The sequence below is a fragment of the Lampetra planeri genome, chromosome 3 (assembly GCF_965212315.1).
Source record: "Lampetra planeri chromosome 3, kcLamPlan1.2.h2, whole genome shotgun sequence".
Taxonomy (NCBI): Eukaryota; Metazoa; Chordata; class Hyperoartia; order Petromyzontiformes; family Petromyzontidae; genus Lampetra; species Lampetra planeri.
The window spans coordinates 26251575-26273824 of NC_136109.1; the positions used below are offsets into that span (position 1 = coordinate 26251575).

Genomic DNA, 22250 nt, shown 5'->3' on the forward strand with positions numbered 1-22250 from the left:
GACAATTTGACGTCTCTAGCTCACGCACGTTCCCCTAACACGCACGCCACCGCGCGCGTTCCACACGTGAACGCGCTGAGCGACATGCTTTGACGAGCCGCAGACTGCTCTACGAGCCGTTTAACGCCTGCATAATTCGTTTTACGGAGAGCAGGCGTTTTTCGATTGTGAATGTTTTGACCGCGGATGTTTGAAGTCTCACCTCAGAGCCGGCAGCGGAGCAGTTGATGATGTTGTTGTTGGGATTTGCCAGCCAGAAGGTTGATACGGCGCTGCGAGCAGAAACCACACACGCGCAACGCAAACGATAATTTATTAACTTCGCGAATGATCCTCTTCACTGTGAACAAAAATGTTTTACCGAAGTCGCACATGAGTCTTGATCATTATCATCATCATCACAATCATCATCCAATGCCCATTGGTTCATGATCATGATCGTCATCCATGGACCACTGGCAAAACATCATCATCGTCGTCAAATGACCACTGTTAAATTAAAATGCTGTCGATAAATCATTATCAACATCACTATCATGACCACAATCCCCATCCCCCTCCCAATCCAAACAAGCCCTGGCGTGACCTCCCAGCAACATCACCGTCACCATCATCGTCATCATCACCATCGCAAACTGATCAACCGCGCAATGCTCACGTGCAGTCGTGGCGCGGGCGCGGCACGTATCCGGGGTACGCGTCCTGGCGGATGGTGCGGCACATTCGCACGTCGCGGTCGGAGGGCAGCAGCGAGCTGGCGCGCACCACGAGGCCCAGGCAGTGGTCGAACGTGTTGCGCTCCTCGGGGCCGTCCTCCGTGAAGAAGCAGTGGCCCAGCACGTCGTAGCCCACCACGTCCTTCACCTGGCGCGCGTAATCGTCCCGAGTCATCGTCGTGTCATCATCGTCGATCTATCGACCTTCGTCCGACCGATCGCGGCGGTGACGCACGTCACATGCGCGAAGGCTCCCATCATTATCGTCTTCATCGTTGTCGTTGTACGATTTTAAAAATTATCATGAAATATTTGTTATCATATAAGAAAAACCTTGGATTGCGAGTAACTTGGTCTGCGAGTGTTTTGCAAGACGAGCAATTTTTTAAAATAAATATTAATTTGATAAACGAGCGAGGTCTTGCAATACGAGTAGTACGTGTATACGCTTTGTCTGCCGAGCGTCACGTGATCACAACTGATGTACGAGTGCTTTGGATTACAAACACGTTTCCGGAACAAATTATCCTCGCTATCCAAGGTTTTACTGTATATATATATGTATCTTTTAAATTCTCGCGGTCGCAACGCGAGGGTTAAAGGCGCAGCCCTGCAATTTTCCAATCACACCAATGGCTTGCAGCGGGAGCAAGTGGGTGCGCGCGTGAGCGGTCCACCCACCAGGAGTCCGCTGGAGCCGTGGATGGTGAGGCAGCGGGAGAAGGAGTGGTGGATGGAGAGGCCCCGCACGTACGTGGGGGGGTCGTAGCCCCCCAGCTGGTCCAGGTCTCCCGCGACGTGGAAGTGCACGGGGTAGTGCCCCATGGTCTGCTGGCCCATGTGGCGCAGCTCGGCTCCCTCCAGATGGCATGCCTTGAAGCCCGCGGCCATCTGCACCAAGGGGGTGGGGGGGGGGGCGGTGACAGGGGTCGGGAGGTCACGGGGTGCAATTTTCCAAGTCTGGGCCAAAGTTGTATGTCGCGCGGCAGGTGAGGCCGTCTGGTACGCAGCTGAAATTGAGAGCGGCCACGCGGTGTGAATGAATGAGTTTGTTAAACGAGTTTCTTTAATGAAAACTCAAATTTCAGAGGCGCTTCTGCGGCCGTCAGGAACGCTCTCTCTTCCGAAGCCGCTGGAGCAATGCACTTTTAAATAATCTAGATTGAGAACTATTTTTCTTTAGAACAGTTTTTTTTTAGTTTAGCTTGTTGCCCTTCCCCCCGCACCTCCGATTAGCACGGTCGGCTACGTGCTGTGCGAAAGAAGTTCAACGTATGTGCATAAACTCAAAGCTGCCCCCGATCTCAAACCGTACAACCAGACAGCAACCGCCGCTGCGTTTATGAGACCGCGCACCGGCTCGCTCACCAGCCCCTTCTTCGTCTTCCGTACGGCTGCTGGTGTCAATGGCAGAGCAACGGCTACAATCTCACATGCAGGTGGGCCAAGCCAGACAACCGCGTGAGGAGTAGCTGAGTGGTATCTTCGTCGCTGTGATGTCTCCTGAGTATTTGTGGGGCAGTGCGACGTTTATACGTTGTACGGTCCGTTTCTGCCCCGCCACGAACAAATAAACGTTGCTCATCAACTCACGACGGCGCAGAAAAATTCTCAACCGCACTTGTTTGAGTCGAGGCTGTGAATATGCGTGCACCACAATACGAAAACTGAACTTATTTTTTTTTGTTTACCAGGCAAGGCCCACTGAGCTATGTAGCTCTTTTCTCAAGAGCGAGGTAGTTGACATCGTAACATCTCGCCACCATGGTGTTCAGCCTGTCCACCGTCATTTGTACCCCCTCCTTGCCTCCCCCCCCCCGACCTTGCCCCCCACCCTCCCCTTCCCCCCCTCCCTTGCCCCCCACCCCGCCCCTCCCCGCGCACCTTGATGTGCCCGCCGAACGTGTCGAAAGAAAAGAAGCGGCAGGCGTTGTCCCCGTAGCAGCTGGGCTCCATCTCCCCCTGGACGACGACGTTCCGCGTCAGGAGCCCCACCTCGGCCCTCATGTCCACACCGTCCACCACCTCGCCCACGTGCGTGAACCGCGGCTTGCCTGCACGCGCGCACAGGCAAAGGGCCCCCCCACCCCCGAGATAGGCTTAGCAGACCGAAGGGGCAAGGGCTGTTTGTGAGCACATTTGAACGCGGGAACAACGCGCGAGGGGGTGGGTGGGCAGCACCGTACCCGGCTGCGTTTGCCTCGCCAGTGCTGATGTTAATACACCACACGAGGTACTCACTTAAGGCCCAGTTGACCTAGGGGAGGTCCAAGACCGGTTCAGTCGGTCGTGTCACATTGCTGGAAATGGCCGGGGTCGGGAATCGAACTCGGGCCGGCGGGTTTGTCGCGTGCACTAACCACTACACTACCCCGATCCCCATACAGACACACGGACACATGGACACGCGGACACACAGACACACTGACAGACGGACACACGAACTGTCACACGCAGAGACACACAGACACACTTATCCACGGACACATGGACAGACACACGGACACACTGACCCACGGACACGCGGACACGCGGACAGGCACATGGACAGACCCACGGACACGCAGACACACAGACAAGCGCACAGACACATGTACAGACAAACGGGGCCGCGTGTCCGTGCTCGAGCGCCGGCTGCCGGCCCTCACCTTCCACCTTGACCTGGTTGGTGGCGCACTCGGGGCACGGCAGCAGCGTGAACTCCTCCGCCTGGTGCATCGAGAAGTCGGTGCTCGCCACGACCACGCGATCGCCCGCGCGCCACGACCGCGCGTCCTCCGCCAGGGTCAGCACCGTCGCGTTGGACAGCGGCTCCACCGTGACCCGCACCGACGGGCGAGCTGCGGTCAGACAACGCGCGCGACTGTGACGAACTGGTCCCCGGCACGGTCGCTGGCTAACCCGCCGCGGTTCGTATTCCGTGACTCGCTGACCCCGTGCCCCACTGGGCATCCGTGAGACAGAGCTTCATAGCTCATCGGATTCCTCCTCCAGTGGAAATAAAGATTCTGATCCTGATTATGTTTCTCCAGCGTGGCCGGGTGGCTCCGAGGTCAGAGACGCTGAACCGGCAAGGCCGAGGACTTTGACCGCCCGTGCTGAAACAGGGTTTTGAAGTGCGGTGAGATGGTGGTCTCAGCCAGGTCACCAATGACCGCACAACAAAAAAACCCGATGCGGCTGGCTCACCGGTGTTTTACCGGCTTTCTGATGCAGCCGGCTCTTCGGTGCGTGGCTGGCTGACCGCTGTGTGGCTGGCTCACCGGTGGTTGACTGGCTCACCGGTGTGTGCGACTGGCTCACCCTTGCTGCCGCACAGGAAGCGGACGCGGTAGTTTTGGCAGCGGCCGCCCTGCTGGTCCTGGTTGCGGCAGGCGAAGCCGTAGGCCCGGTTGCTGCGGTGGAATCCCTGGAGCGTGAGCTCGGCCGGGAGCCCGTCCAGCGTCGTCACCTGCACGGCGCCACCATCGTCATCGTCAACATCGTCAGCCGCGGTCTATCTACTGCTCGATGCAGGCTTACGGGGGCCGATGGATTAGCGGACTCATGGATGGGTGTATTTACGAATGGACCGACGGACGAGGCAGAAAAGTTGATGGATAAACCGAAAGGTGAAGTGACTCATGGACAGACGTATGGGTGGATGGATGGACAGGTGGACGGACAAACGCGCGGCACGGAGTCGCGGCACGGACGAATTCTGCGGTGACGTCCAGCGTCGTCACTTGCGTGACCACATCGTCGTCATCATCAACATGATCGGCCGTGATCTATCTTCTGCTCGATGTAGGCTTACCCAAGCCGATGGATAGATGGACTAACGGATGGATATATTTATGAACGGACGGACGGACGAAACATGAAGGTTGATGGATAAACCGAAAGTTGACCAGACTCATGGACAGATGTATGGGTGGGTGGGTGGATGGACAGGCGGACGGACAAACGCACGGCACGGAGTCGCGGCACGGGCGAACTCTGTGGGCTCACCTGGATGTCGAGGGGGTGAGCGCAGATGGCCCCGGGATTCTCGCTCCTCAGGGTCGAGAGATTCTCCCAATCGCCCGTGCCGCCCTGGTCGTCCCGGTTGAACCAATCCGTCCACTCCACGTCTGCCGGTGACGGGGGACACGGCGCAGGGTTACGGACCAGCAAGAAATGCGTTGCCCAAGGTGCACGTGGCACGATGAGTGACTCGGCCCGCTCACAATACCGTAGTTAGCTGAGTGCTTTGCGGTGACCAACATTACGATACGAGGAAGACACTGGGAGCTATCCACTTTTAAATCAGAGATTAAAAACTCATTTCTTTAGAAGTGCTTTTTTGTTTTCAGTTTGTTTTCCTTCCCCTCCTCCCCCGCACCTACGGTTGGCACGGTTGGCTACGTACGGTGCCAAAGATGTTTAACATACATACCTACACACATACGTCGCAGGCGTATGTGTGTTGGTATGTTAGACATTAATTAAATGATTAATGTGATACACGCATCACATTGTGTGCTCGTGGAAACTGACCGTTTAGTAGTCACGCGAACGGTATAGTTTTGCTACGACTACCCAGTAAACACTGAAGGATGGGCCAGCGTTGGTCAAACAGTTCCAGCCACACGAGCCAACAACTTGGCCATGTTTACTGGGTGGGCTCCTGAAGCAGCAGGGGTAGTAATAGGGGCTGTGGCAGTGATAGGGGTTGGGGTAGTGATAGGGGTTGGGATATTTGATAGGGGTCGTGATAGGGGTTTGGGTAGGCCTGGTCGTTGCTGGGGGTTAGGGAGTAGCAGTACTATCAGGATGATGGGCGAGGGGGAGCAGAGATGGGGGTTGTTTTCAGTGAGGGACGGAAGCCGCGGGCATCGCGTGAGGACGATTGCTCTCTGTGCGTGCCGCGGGGGGAGTTGGTTCCAGCAGTGAAGGGGGAGCGAGAAGGGAGACGGAGCGAGAGAGAGTGAGGCTGGGCTCAGCAGGGCGAGGGATGCACAGAAAGGGAGAGTAGAGATTTGGAGCGAATCAAATCGTGACCTCCGAGTTTGCGTGTCTCTCTCTCCCCATGGATTTATCTCTGGGTCCTCAGGTTTTTTCCCTCCACATTTAGAATCAACGTCCACGCGTTCAGAGTGTTTGGGTACCGCTGTAAGTGTCCACGTGATGATAGGCCACTTTCGTTGAGCCATCATTTGTGACGGCCAGGCCGCTTCTCGAAACAGAGCTATACACGGCTCAGTGGGCCTGAGCTGGTAAAATTAAAAGTTGAGTTTGGAATCTCTGGTAGGGTGGGGGCGTGGGGGTGTGGGCGTTGAGGTGTGGGGTGTGGGGCAGTGCCGGATTATCCTAGGAGCAAAAGTAGAATATGCTACGGGCCCCGTAGTAGTTACTACGTTTGCTTCCAAGCTATCAATTCCGGTTCAGTGATTCTGCACTTGCTTTATTACTATAGTACTATACTGCCTTCACTTTTTTGAACGACTGGGTGTTTAAGGTTAGCGATTTGTCATATTATCTGGCTGTATAACAAATGTAAACATACAATTACTTTACTATGCAAGTTAAAATATTTGTGCGTTTTAATATTTACGTGTGTTTTTTTTAATTTAGGGCCACTTTGTAACATATGCTACAGGCCCCGCGCTAGCTTAATCCGGCACTGGGTTAGGATGTATCGGTGGAAGCCCCCCTCCCCCCCCCCTTACCTTGGGTCCACTCGCTGAGCGTCGACACCGTGTAGAGGTCACCGGCGGCGGTGCGGAAGAGTTTGGCCGCCTCCGCCGTCGTTCGACCCGTGGTTCCTGCCGTGGCGAGTTATTGAACTCATTAACGACGACGACGACGAACGACAAACGAGTGGTCACGCGCGTCAATAACCACCGCGCGGTTGGCCACGACAGATCGACGTGTCCGATAGCTGAAGCATAGGCCAATGGGCCCTTCTTTCGCGGCACGTGAACAGAGAGGCCGTTAGGGAGGCGGGAGTGGAGTTTTGAAGGCTGCGCTTGTTCATACCGTGGGGCCTGACGAGAGATTACACGTTTGAGATGTTATCCGATGACCGGTTGTTGGATGTGGCTTGTGAATATTTACACTCAAGGTAAGGCTTGGACAATCCACCCCCCCCTCCAACGAAATTTTGACAACTAAATAAACAAATACTTATCGCACGCGAGCGTATCATCAAATGGCCATAAACGCAAACAATTCAAAATGAGAAAGCCAATATATGATTGACCCCTGCGAGAGCCTCATTATGGGTCTCAAGATGTCGTGTTCAGTTCGGCGAACCGCGACGTTTGCCCAATTACGCGAAATGAGTGTTTGGTTTCACGTTGAGGGAAATCGGAGAACCCCTGGGGTCACCGCGTTTGTAGCGCGGTGCGCCAACCACTGCACCCTCCAGTCGTATACAACAATTACACAGCATGTCTATCGAAAAAAGATTCCCCCCCCCCCGCTCCCGTCTAGCATGAGCAGACTGTTGGGAACAAGTGCTGCCTTGTAAGGCCGGCACGGCACAACCAGGGGATGGGTGGCCAAACGCCACGCTCGGCCGCCTTTGTCTCCCCGGTGCTGATGTGTACACCACCGGTAGCAAGTATCTCATTAAAGGCTGAGTCTACCTAGGTGGAGGCCCGAGACGTGGTTCAGATATTCGTCACTGATGTTGGTTACGAGTGAGAAACGAACGCGCGGGTTGCCGGCTTCGTAACGTAATGCGCTAACCACCACGTTAAATATATACACACTGCCCATTGCGCATGGACACGAGTTGGGTAATATTGAACATTAAGGGCAGGTGGTAAAGGAGGTCAGGTAACAGAGTCAGAGTTGCGGGGTTGCCACCGAGGCACGCTTTAGACGGCGCTGCCACACGAGACACGAGGCCAGATGTTGGGTTTAGTTTGGTGTCCTTCCTCCGATTAGCGTCGCAGTAAACCCGTACGGGTTAACCCCGTATTCTTGTCCAGGGAAATTGAGTTTGCAGGTCCATACGGCGAACAGCCGTTTCAATACGGGCAACTATTGTCTGTCTATTTGTTTGCGTGATGGGACTTTGTGGGATGAACGTTGAGATTCACAAGGGGCACTGGGTGACCAATGAGGTCTGAATTGGTCTGTAGATAAGGTAGGCACCGATAAGGGGTTGACAGGGATGGACTAGCACGGTTGGTTACGTACGGAGCCAAAGAAGTTCAACAGGTCAGGGTAAGCAGGCATTGAATGCCAGGCGGTTCAGGAGTCCAGAGTGGAGGGTTGCTGGGGGGGGGGGGGCAGATTGATGTCATAGTGCCACCAGCTGGCCGTTTAAGGGCGTGCGCTTATCTCGAATCGTGTAAAGTTGGATTTCGTTGCGTGCGGCGGTAAATGCGAGATTCTCACACAAGAGTCCCTGCGATGGAATGGGGGGGGGGGGGTGAATTGGGGGACTCAGGGTGGGAGGAGAGAGCAAGTTGGTATCATCACCCGGCTGCGCTGATCCAGCGCTTAGGAGGCAAAGGGTTGGTGGGTTACCGACCGAGAGATTCATCATCATCATCACGATCCATGGGGCAGGAGGTGTCCACTCCACATTTCGTCATTTGTTGTTTCCACGACCCTCTCCCTCTGCCTTGCGCCAATGTGGCTCAAGTAAGTGCCACGTCTTCCTAGCACCGATCTCTCGTGACGACTTCGCCCTCGACCCGTTCTCTCTCTTCCTCCCTCTGTGGTTCATTCCCATTCTTTCCGAACAACAAAATTTGAATTTCCCTGTTGTTGTCCATCCTGCGCACGCGCCCAAATTGTGCCAGTCTCCTTCTCATCACTGCCTGCATCATCATCATAACCAGGTTGTCTTCTTCTACTTGCAACGTTTTCCTTACGTTTGGTTGCTCTTTGGGCCCGGCTTAGATGCGGAATTCTTCTGATGCAATACATTTCGAGTGCCATTATCTCATCCTCCGTCAGCCTTTAAAAAAAATCTTGCTATACGGTGTACTCGCTCAACGCGTTTTTTTCGCTTGACGAGGCACTTTTTCAGGAACTCATCTACCGCGTTAGACGAGGACTAGCCGCACGCCACTCGCAAAGCCGCTCGGTGAGCAGAAGAGCGAGTGGGATCGTCGATCTGTTTCTGTGAACACGTCTCGCCTCGTTTTGTGGTAATGAATGAGCGAGCGGTGGCTTCCCTCTCCAAGTACATTATACGGCAACGTAAAAGGTGCAGCTATGAGGGTTGGAGAGACCCAGGCGGGATCTCGAGGGAGTTGGGTTACCTGCAGTCGACCCCTGAGACTCCACGGCGGAGCTGGGATCTCCCTTCACGGCCACGAACGCCCACGGCTGCCTGATCCGACAAACGACACCGGCACGGCGGACCGACAATTACCGAGTGTGTTTGTGTGGGTGTGTGTGGGTGTGTGTGGGTGGCTGTTTGTGTGGGTGTGTGTGTCGCGGTTAGCGCGCTGCACTATAAACCTGGCGACCTGGGTTCGATTCCCGCTCACGGCCAACACCAGGGACGATTATCTTAACCGGTCCTGGGCCACCCCTAGGTCGACTCAGCCTGAAATGAGTACCTGGTGCGTTGCGTAAGCATCGCCACTGGGGAGACAAAGGCGGTCGGGCGTGATGCTGGCCACCCACCCCCTCGTGTACTGTTCCGGCCTTCATAGGTGCTCGCTAACAGCACTTGCCCCTACAGTCTGTTAAGGCTATACGGGGGATCTTTGTCTATCTTTGTGGGTGTGTGTGTGGGGAGCGGTAGTGTAGCGGTTAGCGCGCTGCGCTACGAATCCGGTGACCCGAGTTCTATTCCCGCTCACGGCCAACACCCAGTGAAGATTATCTGAACCGGTCCTGGGCCTCCCCTAGGTCGACTCAGCCTCAAATGAGTACCCGGCGCTCGCGAACAGCACTTATCCCCGACATTCAGTTAAGGAGATTCGGGTGATTCTTTGTCGTGCGTGAACGAGCGAGCGAGCGAGTGGCTGCAACTGTGCACGCGTAAACCTCTTCGCTTCTAAGCTCAGTGCGGGGGGGGGGGACGGTGGACACGTTCTCCCTGGCCCCCCCTGAACGCGTGCCCGACGCCCAACCCAAACGTTCGTCCGGGGTGCAATCGGCGCGGTGCGGGGCCCCACCGGAACGCGAGGCGGCCCACGGAACGACCGCCGAGCCTCTGCACGGCGACCCTCGCGGTCGCGTCGAGGCTGCGCGAGCCGCAGTCGTCGTTGACGACCATGGAGACGACGCGGCCGCTGGCGAGCGAGTCGAGGTGCGAGGCGAGGCGGCGCGACTCGGCGCGGCTCTTGAACGTGTCGAAGCTGACGGGGGGCCGAGGGGAGTGAGAGGTGTGTGGGGTAGGGGGGGGGGTCGGAGGGTCAAACGCGACGATGATGATGATTTTGGATGACGGCGATGGTAATGATCGTAACCGCTGGCAATAGCAGCAGCAACAGTGATGATGAGTATTCTTAGGTTTTTTCGGTAAAGTCACGTAGGTAAAACATTAAAATTAATAAAAGTAAAATAAAAAATAAAATAAAAATCACGGCGTTTCGGAGGCAACACAAGCTTCCGTCTTCAGGTGACGGAAGCTTGTGTTGCCTCCGAAACGTCGTGATTTTTATTTTATTTTTTATTTTACTTTTATAAATTTTTATTTTTTACCTACGTGACTTTACCGAAAAAACCTAAGAATATGAATCCTTTCAGTCACGAAAGCTTCAAATCTAGAAGTGATGATGAGTTTGGTGACGGCGATGATGATAGTGATGATTACAAAGACAACAGCGAGGGCTGCGATAGCAAATTTAAGACAGCATCAACGGCGGCGACAAACGACGACGTTCATGGTAGCAGCGACGACAATGACAACAACACCACAACAAAGACAACATCATCAACAACAACGATGACAATGACACCAACGGCAACACGACAACAAAGACAAGATCAAAAGAGAAAGCAGCCACAGCAGCAACTGGAGCAACAATGGCATTAACAACAACAGCCATCGGGGGTGGGGGGGGGGCGAACAGGGGGTTGGGGTGGTAGATCTGGTGGGGGGAGGGGGGGAAGCTGGTGGGGGGGGGGGCGGGGGTAAATGGGGGGGGGGGAGATCGCATCTCACCGGTCTACGGACAGCACTGCGCCGGTGTTGTGGTCCAGCACGTGCACCACGATGCCGCGGTATCCCCAGCTCTGCTCGAGGCGGTAGCTCTTCACGGCGGCGCTGTCGCTCCTCCCGCGGCTCCCGTCGGCAGCCGCCGCCGCCTCCTCCTCGCCCGGCGGAGGCTGCGGTGGGCGGACAGCCGAGGAGCGACGCACACACGTGCGATTTAAACATCAAATTAATTTTTTCATTTCGATCTAAAGCTTTCGTGACTGCAGGGATTCATCTTCTTGGTTCTTTCGGTAAAGTCACGTTAAAGGAAAATAATAAAATAATAAAAATTAAACATATTATATTTTATAATGTTTTATTTTTGTTATTTTGTTATTTTCCTTCTACGTGACTTTACCGGAAGAACCAAGAAGATAATTTTTTTTAACGTAACAACCTCAGGTCGAGGTGAGTTTTAGAGGCGTAAAAAGTGTCACCGTTGTGTCGTACGCCCCTCCTCCACCCGGCTCGGCCAAATGAAATGCACACGGAGCACCGCGGTGGCGCTGAGATGTTAACTCCCTCGCCTGATATACAGGAGGTCGTGGGTTCGACCCTAAATCTGACGCTTGCTGTAGATTTGGAGTTTGCGTGTGTCTCTCTCTCCCCGTGATCGCGTGGATTTTTCTCGGGGTCCCCCGGTTTTTCCCTCTACATTTAGAATCAACATGACGCGTTCAGAGTATTTAGCTGATGTAAATTTCCACGTGATGATCAGCCATTTTCTTGAGCTGTCATTTGTGACCGGGCCGCTTCTGAACAAGAGCTACATAGCTCAGTGGGCCTTACCTGGTGAAACTAAAAAAAGAGTTTAGTTTAGTTTCCAAGGGTGGTAGCGCACGTGTAATCTCGCGAAAGCAAGTCGGAGTGCTTCGTGGTGTCGTGACAAAGACAAAGATCCCCCGTATATCACGTGGAAATGTATCGCAGCCAAATACTCTAAACGCCTAATATTGACTACGGCGAGAGAGAGACGCTCGCAGACTCCACATATACAGCGGGCTTGGTCAGGGTCGGGGTCGCGTGTTCATAGACGCGGTGCGGAAAGGCCGACTCACGGGGTGAACGGTGCCGTTCAGGAAGGTCCAGGAGAGTTTTGGCGCTCCGTGAACCTCCAGGGTCCCGCCGTGTCCCACTCCCACGAACTTGAGGCCGAAGTAAGGGTGTGCTTCCTCCGTCACCTCGTCCGACCTACGGACGTCGAGGAACGAACATTCACGGAGCTGACAAGATGAGGCCACGGGGTCAGGAGACAATGAGCTGGCGCAACACACGCCCGGCACACCGCATCCAGGATACCTCTCGCTGTTGGCTGTGGCTACCGATCACTTTAGTGACAAATTGAGCCCCACGTGTCATCATTAACACGTGGCATCGTGGCCATTCATAAAGAGAGTGAATCGATGGATATGTTGAGTAGAGTGAGATGGTCAGGCTGCCCAGGTACAGGGAATGAGAGCTCACTCACCTGGAGTAGAGTGAGATGGTCAGGCTGCCCAGGTAAAGGGAATGAGATCTCACACACCTGGAGTAGAGTGAGATGGTCAGGCTGCCCAGGTAAAGGGAATGAGATCTCACTCACCTGGAGTAGAGTGAGATGGTCAGGCTGCCCAGGTAACGGGAATGACATCTCACACACCTGGAGTAGAGTGAGATGGTCAGGCTGCCCAGGTAAAGGGAATGAGATCTCACTCACCTAGAGTAGAGTGAGATGGTCAGGCTGCCCAGGTAACGGGAATGACATCTCACACACCTGGAGTAGAGTGAGATGGTCAGGCTGCCCAGGTAACGGGAATGAGATCTCACACACCTGGAGTAGAGTGAGATGGTCAGCCTGCCCAGGTAAAGGGAATGAGAGCTCACACACCTGGAGTAGAGTGAGATGGTCTGCGTGCCCAGGTAAAGGGAATGACATCTCACTCACCTGGAGTAGAGTGAGATGGTCAGCCTGCCCAGGTAAAGGGAATGAGAGCGCACACACCTGGAGTAGAGTGAGATGGTCAAGCTGCCCAGGTAACTGGAATTACATCTCACACACCTGGAGTAGAGTGAGATGGTCAGGCTGCCCAGGTAAAGGGAATGACAGCTCACACACCTGGAGTAGAGTGAGATGGTCAGGCTGCCCAGGTAAAGGGAATGACAGCTCACACACCTGGAGTAGAGTGAGATGGTCAGGCTGCCCAGGTAACGGGAATGACATCTCACTCACCTGGAGTAGAGTGAGATTGTCAGCCTGCCCAGGTAAAAGAAATGAGAGCTTACACACCTGGAGTAGAGTGAGATGGTCAAGTTGCCCAGGTAACGGGAATGAGAGCTCACACACCTGGAGTAGAGTGAGATGGTCAGGCTGCCCAGGTAAAGGGAATGATAGCTCACACACCTGGAGTAGAGTGAGATGGTCAGGCTGCCCAGGTAACGGGAATGAGAGCTCGCACACCTGGAGTAAAGTGAGATGGTCAGCCTGCCCAGGTAAAGGGAATGAGATCTCACACACCTGGAGTAGAGTGAGATGGTCAGCCTGCCCAGGTAAAGGGAATGAGATCTCACACACCTGGAGTAGAGTGAGATGGTCAGCCTGCCCAGGTAAAGGGAATGAGAGCTCACACACCTGGAGTAGAGTGAGATGGTCAGGCTGCCCAGGTAAAGGGAATGAGATCTCACACACCTGGAGTAGAGTGAGATGGTCAGGCTGCCCAGGTAAAGGGAATGACATCTCACACACCTGGAGTAGAGTGAGATGGTCAGCCTGCCCAGGTAAAGGGAATGAGAGCTCACACACCTGGAGTAGAGTGAGATGGTCAAGCTGCCCAGGTAAAGGGAATGAGAGCTCACACACCTGGAGTAGAGTGAGATGGTCAGGCTGCCCAGGTAAAGGGAATGAGATCTCACACACCTGGAGTAGAGTGAGATTATCGGGCTGCCTAAGTAACGGGAATGACATCTCACACACCTGGAGTAGAGTGAGATTGTCAGCCTGCTCAAGTAAAGGGAATGACATCTCACACACCTGGAGTAGAGTGAGATGGTCAAGCTGCCCAGGTAACGGGAATTAGATCTCACTCACCTGGAGTAGAGTGAGATTGTCAGCCTGCCCAAGTAAAAGAAATGAGAGCTTACACACCTGGAGTAGAGTGAGATGGTCAAGCTGCCCAGGTAACGGGAATGAGAGCTCACACACCTGGAGTAGAGTGAGATGGTCAGGCTGCCCAGGTAAAGGGAATGAGAGCTCACACACCTGGAGTAGAGTGAGATGGTCAGGCTGCCCAGGTAAAGGGAATGAGAGCTCGCACACCTGGAGTAAAGTGAGATGGTCAGCCTGCCCAGGTAAAGGGAATGAGATCTCACACACCTGGAGTAGAGTGAGATGGTCTGCCTGCCCAGGTAAAGGGAATGAGATCTCACACACCTGGAGTAGAGTGAGATGGTCAGCCTGCCCAGGTAAAGGGAATGAGAGCTCACACACCTGGAGTAGAGTGAGATGGTCAGGCTGCCCAGGTAAAGGGAATGACATCTCACACACCTGGAGTAGAGTGAGATGGTCAGCCTGCCCAGGTAAAGTGAATGAGAGCTCACACACCTGGAGTAGAGTGAGATGGTCAAGCTGCCCAGGTAAAGGGAATGAGAGCTCACACACCTGGAGTAGAGTGAGATGGTCAGGCTGCACAGGTAAAGGGAATTAGATCTCACACACCTGGAGTAGAGTGAGATTATTGGGTTGCCTAAGTAACGGGAATGACATCTCACACACCTGGAGTAGAGTGAGATTGTCAGCCTACCCAAGTAACGGGAATGACATCTCACTCACCTGGAGTAGAGTGAGATGGTCAGGCTGCCCAGGTAAAGGGAATTACATCTCACACACCTGGAGTAGAGTGAGATTGTCAGCCTACCCAATTAACGGGAATGACATCTGACTCACCTGGAGTAGAGTGAGATGGTCAGGCTGCCCAGGTAAAGGGAATTACATCTCACACACCTGGAGTAGAGTGAGATGGTCAGGCTGCCCAAGTAACGGGAATGACATCTCACTCACCTGGAGTAGAGTGAGATGGTCAGCCTGCCCAGGTAACGGGAATGACATCTCACACACCTGGAGTAGAGTGAGATGGTCAGGCTGCCCAGGTAACGGGAATGACATCTCACACACCTGGAGCAGAGTGAGATGGTCAGCCTGCCCAGGTAAAGGGAATGAGAGCTCACACACCTGGAGTAGAGTGAGATGGTCAGGCTGCCCAGGTAACGGGAATGACATCTCACACACCTGGAGCAGAGTGAGATGGTCAGCCTGCCCAGGTAAAGGGAATGAGAGCTCACTCACCTGGAGTACAGTGAGATGGTCAGGCTGCCAAGGTAAGGGCAGTCCTCGCTGCCCACGTGGAGCTCCCCTCCGTCCTCGATGAGGATGGAGCGAGTTCGAACCACGATGGCCTCATCCCGTCGGTCGGCGATCACGAGTTTCCCTGCACGAGGGACGGGACAGGGGCGGTCAGAGGGGTTCACGATTAATCATCGTCGTCATCAGCATCGTTGTCATAATCTGCATCATGATCGTCGTCATCATCGATCTATCCGCCGGAAGTTGTGCGTTGGTGGCCGATGCCGCCATAGCGCGTGGCAGCATCTGCCCGTCGCTCAGCTGTTACTTCAGTAAATAATGGGGGGTGGGGGAGGCTAAATGATGGCCTCACAAAAATGAGGGCCCTACAAATAAACGAGGGCCCATGGGGTAACCCCGGCTCCGGAGACAGCGAGACGGGCACGCGTCGTCCGCTCAACGGCACGTGGTGGTGTTTTTGTCGTTGGAGACGGCAGGGGGCAGCACGTGCCCGACTGTGTCACCCCCACCCCGGGCAGCTCACCGACGAGAGGTATTTTGAAGTGGTGCAGAGAGGCCGTAGCTCCCTTGTCTACCGCAGGCAGCCGGGACACTTCCTAGCAGGCGTGGGCGCATGCTCGGTGCTGTTTGGCTTGTGGGGGAGGACAGGTCGCTTGTGCTCACCGATCTCCCACGGGGCATCCGTGAAACAAGCTTGAGAGCTTGAGAGCTCGTCGGATTTCCTCCAGTATCAATAAGTATTCTGATTCTGAAGGGATTAGGTTGGCCGAGACTAATAACGGAGCTTCAGCCAAAGGCAGGGGAAGGGGGCTGCTATTCTTGCTCGATGTAATGGACGACAAATGACGATGACGATTATAATTATGAACACGGATTACCAGTGGCGATTGTATATTATATTTTTTTATTTTACAATCTTTCCGAATGGCTCCTGTTTTTTTTGTAGTTGAGTGAAATTGTCACAGATGATGATGATGGTGATTATTGTTATTATTAATTCAACAATATGATATCCACTGTATTTTTGACAATCTTTCCCAATGTTTCTCCTAATTGAAATTGCGAAGTGATTTTGTTACAAATGGTGATGACGATGTGAAGATCAAAGATCAAACTCTCTACACCGCGACGAACAGCACTCGAGAATGCACAAAGACAAAGATCCAAATATTCCCCGTATAGCTTTCAACAGACTCTCGGGGCAAGTGCTGTTCGCAAGTATTGAGTCAACGTAAGGGGGAGGCCCAGAACCCGTTCAGATAATCGTCAAAAGTGTCGGCTGTGAACTAGAATCGAACTCGGCTCCTGTTCGGGTTCGTAGCGCAGTGCGCTAACCACGACTACACTGTCACGGGACTGCACACAAATACAAAGATCCCCCGTATAGCCTGAACAGACTGTTGGGGCAAGTGCTGTTCGCAAGTAGCACCTATGAAGAGCGGTACGGCACACCAGGGGGAGGGTGGCCAACACCACGCCCGACCACCTTTGTCTCCCTCGTGGCGATGTTTTTACGCACCGCACCAGGTACTAATTTTAGGCTGAGTCGACCTAGAGGAGGCCCAGAACCGGTTCAGATAATGATCACTGGTGTCGGCCGTGAGCGGGAATCGAACCCGGATGGCCGGGTTCGTAGCGCAGCGCGCTAACCGCTACACTAGCGCTCCCCACACGCACACACACACGTACGCACGCGCGCGAACTCTTCAGTCAACCGAAGCAGGGCGACTTCCAAACAAACAAAAAAATCCAAAACATTACCTAAACGTTTCAAAAACACGGCGAGAGAAAAAAAAATCATTTAGACATCAAGACAGACAGCAGCAGCAGCAGCCGTCACGTGGAGCTCAAGCGGATGGGTTTCCCGGTGGATTTTAAACGCTCGCGCCGTTCATGCGCCGTCAGTGCGACTCCGATAGGGAACGCAGATTGCATAGCGGAGAGCAGGGGGCACCCTGAGCGGGTCACGTGCTGCTTGCGGTGGTGGCTACACTGATGCACGTGGGCTGCATGCACTCCAGCCCTGTGGAGGCGGTATCGTGGCTCGTCTGCATATCTCTGTGAGCGTGAGTTGAATGACTGCGCGCCACGTTGCAAGTTGACATTATCATGATTACGTTTTACTAGTAGGAACCCACAGGGAGGGGCTGGGTGGGGAAGGGGGGCTGGGTGAGGAGGGGAGGGTGGGGAGGGGCTGGGTGGGGAGGGTGGGGAGGGGCTGGGTGGGGCTGGGTGGGGCTGGGTGGGGAGGGGCTGGTCACCCCGTGGTGCCTTTATTAAATTCAACCTTTGAACCTACTCACGCCGGCTTGTGCCCGCCCTCACAGTCGGGCATATTTGCGGAATACACCACGCCGCCGTTGACCCTGGCCATTGACCGAGCAACCCAACGTTCCTACCTGCTCCCTCTGCAGGAATGTGTTATTGATGGAGGTGCATTTGCGTGTACTCCGCAATTCCTTCGCCCCCTCCCCCACCATCTCTCCCCCCATTGCTCCCCACCCCGCCCCTCCCCTTCCTTCCCCCTCACTCGGTTACCTCCACCGTGCACGTGCACCGAGTGGAAGGAGGCGGAGGCCACGAGGAGGAGGGCCTTGCCGGGGCCGATGTCCGCGCGGAGACTCGCGTCGTGGCCCGGGCGCCACGGGACGAGGCCCTTGGCTCGCTCGGGACACGCGGCCCCTCCTAAAGAAGAGAGAGGCGGAGGGGGGGTGCAGGGAGACAGGCAGACGGACAGGCAGGCAATATTAATGAACGATAGACGCTCATAAAAACGTGCATATATCCAATACAAAATTGCATTCTGAATTAATTGCTAATTAATGTCATAGATTGATTGACGATCCAGTACTCATTGATTCATACAAATCACTCGCTTCATTGACGCTGTTTGTTGTTTCTGGCTGCTATGGTGCCTGTGCTCAGCAACTGTTATATACATACATAGAGGGTGGCCCAAAAGACAGGACACAGGGTGAAATTGATTTTAACAAGTCACATTGGGTGATGTCATTTTAATATTTTAACAGGTATTCAAACTGACTCTCATTAACGTTCCTGCACACATTAATTCGCTTTTGAAATAAAAATGCAGTTGTAATCTTTGAACATTCATCCATTACAAAGGTACTGATTGGATGTGACCCTCACATGAAGAAATTAGATTTTAATAAATATGATATATAAAATATATTCATTTTAAGAATAAGCATTTTTTTTTACGTGAGTGTTCAAATATATGAAATAACGCCGATGTGTCATAACTTTTAGGCCATCCTCTATTCACGAAAAAAAAATACGTTTAAAATCAAAATCCAATTCTGGAGATCTGAATCCCAGACGAGCTGTTCTTTGTTCAAACTCGCCCGCGCGTTTTTATGGAAACAATCTTCTTTGCTCTGGCTCAGAACCCGGTTAATGTCCCGAGGGTGGGAGATGGGACAGACACCCCCCTATCCGTCATCTTCCAACCATCACCACCCATCAACCCTCCCCGTACCACATGTGTCCCTCCCACGTGCACCACCACCACCAGCAGCAGCAGCACCACCACCCCGCCGTGGCAGGCGCGTGCAACCCGCCTGGTCCTCCCCTTGACATCACCGCGGTCAGTGTCACGTTCACTCCCCTCTCACTCTCTCTCTCTCTCGTGTAACCGGGAGAGGTCACACACAGGTCCGCACGTGCATCTATCATCTTCACGAGCTGGGCGAAACCAGTGACACCAGGGCAAGGCTCAGTGTGTGTGCATGTGTGGGGGGAGCGGTGGTGCAGCTACGAACCCGGTCACCCGAGTTCGATTCTTGCTCACGGCCAACACCCGGTGACGATTATCTGAACCGGTCGTGGGCCACCCCTAGGTCGACTCAGCCTCAAATGAGTCCCTCGTGTGTTGTGTAAACATCACCACTGGGGGAGACAAAGCCGGCCGCGCGAAGTGTTTGGCCACCAACCCCCACGTGTGCCGTGTCGGCCTTCATATGGTGCTCACGAACAGCACTTGCCCCCCCTATGGCGAGGCTATTTGGGTGATCTTTGTCTTTGTGGTCACAAACCCTGATTAATCCACAACCACGAACAACGACACGTGGCCGTGCGCCGGCCTTAATGGGCGCTCCGCTTGTCGCATTCCTGTACCGAGTACACGTCGCGTAATGATTGTTTAACCTCTGTGGATTCCACCGTCAATTGTTGGTTGTTGTTGGGTGTTGTTGTTTTGTTGGCCCATTTGTTTTTGTTGCTGTAATTGTCAATCTTAAATGTTCTCCCGTCTCCTGAAGATGCCCGCAGTAGTGGCGTGGCGAAAGCCGGAGAGAAAACTACATAATGCACACTCCCAGTATTATTCGTAATAAAGTGTTTAATATTATTATTAATAATATTGGTCGCGAAAGCCTACGTGTGAAACTCCGAGTATTCTCAACTCGCAGACCAACCCCGGGTGACAAGGCGGCTACTGACCCATTTGTTGAATCTCAAAATATTGTTCGAATAACAATTTATTTTTAAAAAGAAAGCAGCAGGCCGTTTGCCAATCCGCCGCGGTGTTAATCGCGGGGGTTCTTCATTTGACCATACTTCACCACGCCACTCAATGGGGGGCTGGTGAAGTGGGGGGGTGGCCCGGGACAGTTAGGGAAGTTAGCCGTGGCCGGGAATGGCACTCGTGTGGCTGTTGCATGAACGCGAGTTACGCCGTGTTATTGCTCGTTACACCACGCTGACTGCGCGTGACGTCGCCCGCTCGGATGTACATTCGCCAGGTAATCCACACGACCCTTGGTCGCGCAGGTGACGAGGTTGGACTTCACCCAGCCCCCGGGAGAAACTTGTTCCCAACGCCCCCCCTCCCTCCATCCCCTCTCCCTCCCCCTCCCTCCCCTCTCCCTCCCCAACGCCGCTCCCACCCCCCCTCTCTCCGTCGCTTACCTCCACCCCCGCCCACCTGTCACCCTCACCTGTCCACCCAACATAACTCACGCATCTCTACGTCTACCCACGCGCACTCTGGGTCCATCCTAAACACCCACACGTATGTTCACTTGCACACCCACCTATCTACCTACTCATCCACCTACCTATTCACCTACCTGTACAGCTGCCCGTTCGCCCAGCTATGTGCTTACACACCCACTCACCTATTCACCAGCATGCCCACGTACCTGTTTTCTGACCCACCCACGTGTCCAAGCACCTACCCGCTCGTCCACGCGTCTACCTATACGCGAGCCCACATACACACCCACCGGTTGTACCTACCAGCCCCCGCCTGGCCATCTCCACCCCTATCTGTCCACATACCTCTGTGTCCACCCACACACTCACCTCACCCACCCACCCACTCGCCTTCACAGCCACCACACCTTTCCACCTAACCACCCACCAACCCAATGACCCACCTAACCCACTCACCTGTCTCCCCACCCAGCCATCCACCGTCCACCTGTCCACCCTCGCCACGCCCTCGCTGTGACGCATGGCCACACCCGGCACGATGGGATTTCGCTGGAATCCCGCGGAGATCGAATCACTCAGCGCCCGAGCCGCGCGCGTTCAGCGCCCCCCCTCCCTCCCCGCCCCCCACGACTTTGATCTTTCGAGCGATCGGCTCGGGCCGCTTCTCACTCCGACTAGCGGCTCGAAATGTTCCACTTCCCTATGCCGGGTGGGGGGGGGGCGTTCGCAATGTAGAGTCACCCGCAAAGGTAATTGGACACCGATTCGTTCGGGTTGTTATGATGATGATGGCTTTAATGGCGTATTCGATGAACTGGCCTGAATCACGATGCTGCAGGAGGAGGGGAAAGCAAGGACTGCGCCGCAGACCGAGCCACCTGAGTTTGATTCCCAACCGCTGCTACCATCTGTAGCACGCGAAGGGAATGCTTCGGTGCGACGTGTAAGCCTCAGATTGTAAATGTTGTGGCTTGGTGCTCAGATTGTAAATGTTGCGGCTTTGCCCTCCAACACACCGGTGTTGCTGTAATAGTAACGAATTGGCCACGTTCTGTTTACGTGACAACCCTTACGAATTGGCCGTGTCGGGTGGTGGAGGGTTTAACGACGCATTGCTCTATATATTTACGCGGTCTAACACGTAAAAAACCCGCTGTATTATGGATGATATTGCTCGCGAAAGCCCCTACGACTACGTGTTAAGCGAACGTAAGCCTCTCCCTTACGGGCCCCGCAAACGCTCATCCACCCACCCCCATCGCGCACTTTGCGCTGCGCCGATCGTAATAGGCGATCGCAAACATTCAACAGATTCTCGAGAGATCTGTGACACTGAGACGTTGACACACAAGGCCCACGTGATGCCTCTCGCTCGCCCAGAAAAAAACACGTGCGCCCCTAGCAATGCCATTGGTCCACTGCAGGTCTGAGAGGGTTAACACCAGTAACTAGTTAGATGAACTAGTTAGTGTTAGAGCTAACACCAGTGACTGGTTAGATAAACTAGTTAGTGACAGAGAATCTCGCCCCTCCTCCTCCCATTGCACCGTCATCATATTTCCACTTGAAACTCAACAAACGTGTCAACAACACTGCCTTATCATAAAATATGTAGGTAATCGGCGACGTTTCGGGCAATGGCCCTTCTTCAAAGAACATCGGTCATTTCGCTCGCATGCCCTCCCCCTCCTCATGCTCACAGCGCACACTTGTTCGAAGTACTGGACCAAACACAGCAATTGAAACCTCAGCTAGTTCATACAATTGTTTAAAATGCAACTAAAGAGTCAAGGGGAGTACAAGGGGATAGACGGGGAAGTGATGGAGAGAGGGAGGAGCAGGAGGGGGGGGGGGAGTCGGGGTGAGTTGAGGGTGAGTTCGGAGTTGAGTCAATGACCTCACCTGGTGAGCTTTGTCCGATGACTCCCAGCGAGAGGCACAGCAGCAGCAGCAGCTGCTGGGGCATCACCTCCTGCATGGCGGCACGGCTCTCCTACACCTGTGTGTGCCCAGGTCGCACCTACACCCACAGGTAAACGACAGAGGGGGGAGAGGGAGGAGAGGGATGGGGGGTGGGGGCCAGGTGTACCGCTTTTAATATCGA

General features: G+C 54.1%; 1 protein-coding gene across 2 annotated transcripts in view; it reads right to left on the minus strand.

Moving 5' to 3' along the window:
* The window catches only part of CEMIP (cell migration inducing hyaluronidase 1), a 91184-nt gene that overhangs the window by 15533 nt on the left and 53401 nt on the right, over window positions 1-22250 (minus strand). For both annotated transcript variants that reach the window (XM_078592491.1, XM_078592490.1), the window contains exons 2-16: window positions 22049-22166; window positions 17729-17875; window positions 15173-15314; window positions 11913-12045; window positions 10822-10985; window positions 9830-10012; window positions 8963-9033; window positions 6407-6502; window positions 4707-4828; window positions 4020-4167; window positions 3365-3556; window positions 2601-2770; window positions 1398-1607; window positions 659-864; window positions 203-272 (exon numbers count right to left, since the gene is read on the minus strand). In XM_078592491.1, coding sequence (XP_078448617.1) covers window positions 203-272; window positions 659-864; window positions 1398-1607; window positions 2601-2770; window positions 3365-3556; window positions 4020-4167; window positions 4707-4828; window positions 6407-6502; window positions 8963-9033; window positions 9830-10012; window positions 10822-10985; window positions 11913-12045; window positions 15173-15314; window positions 17729-17875; window positions 22049-22124 — 2130 coding nt within the window. In that variant the 5' untranslated portion in view covers window positions 22125-22166. The remainder of the gene's footprint in view (window positions 1-202; window positions 273-658; window positions 865-1397; window positions 1608-2600; window positions 2771-3364; window positions 3557-4019; window positions 4168-4706; window positions 4829-6406; window positions 6503-8962; window positions 9034-9829; window positions 10013-10821; window positions 10986-11912; window positions 12046-15172; window positions 15315-17728; window positions 17876-22048; window positions 22167-22250) is intronic.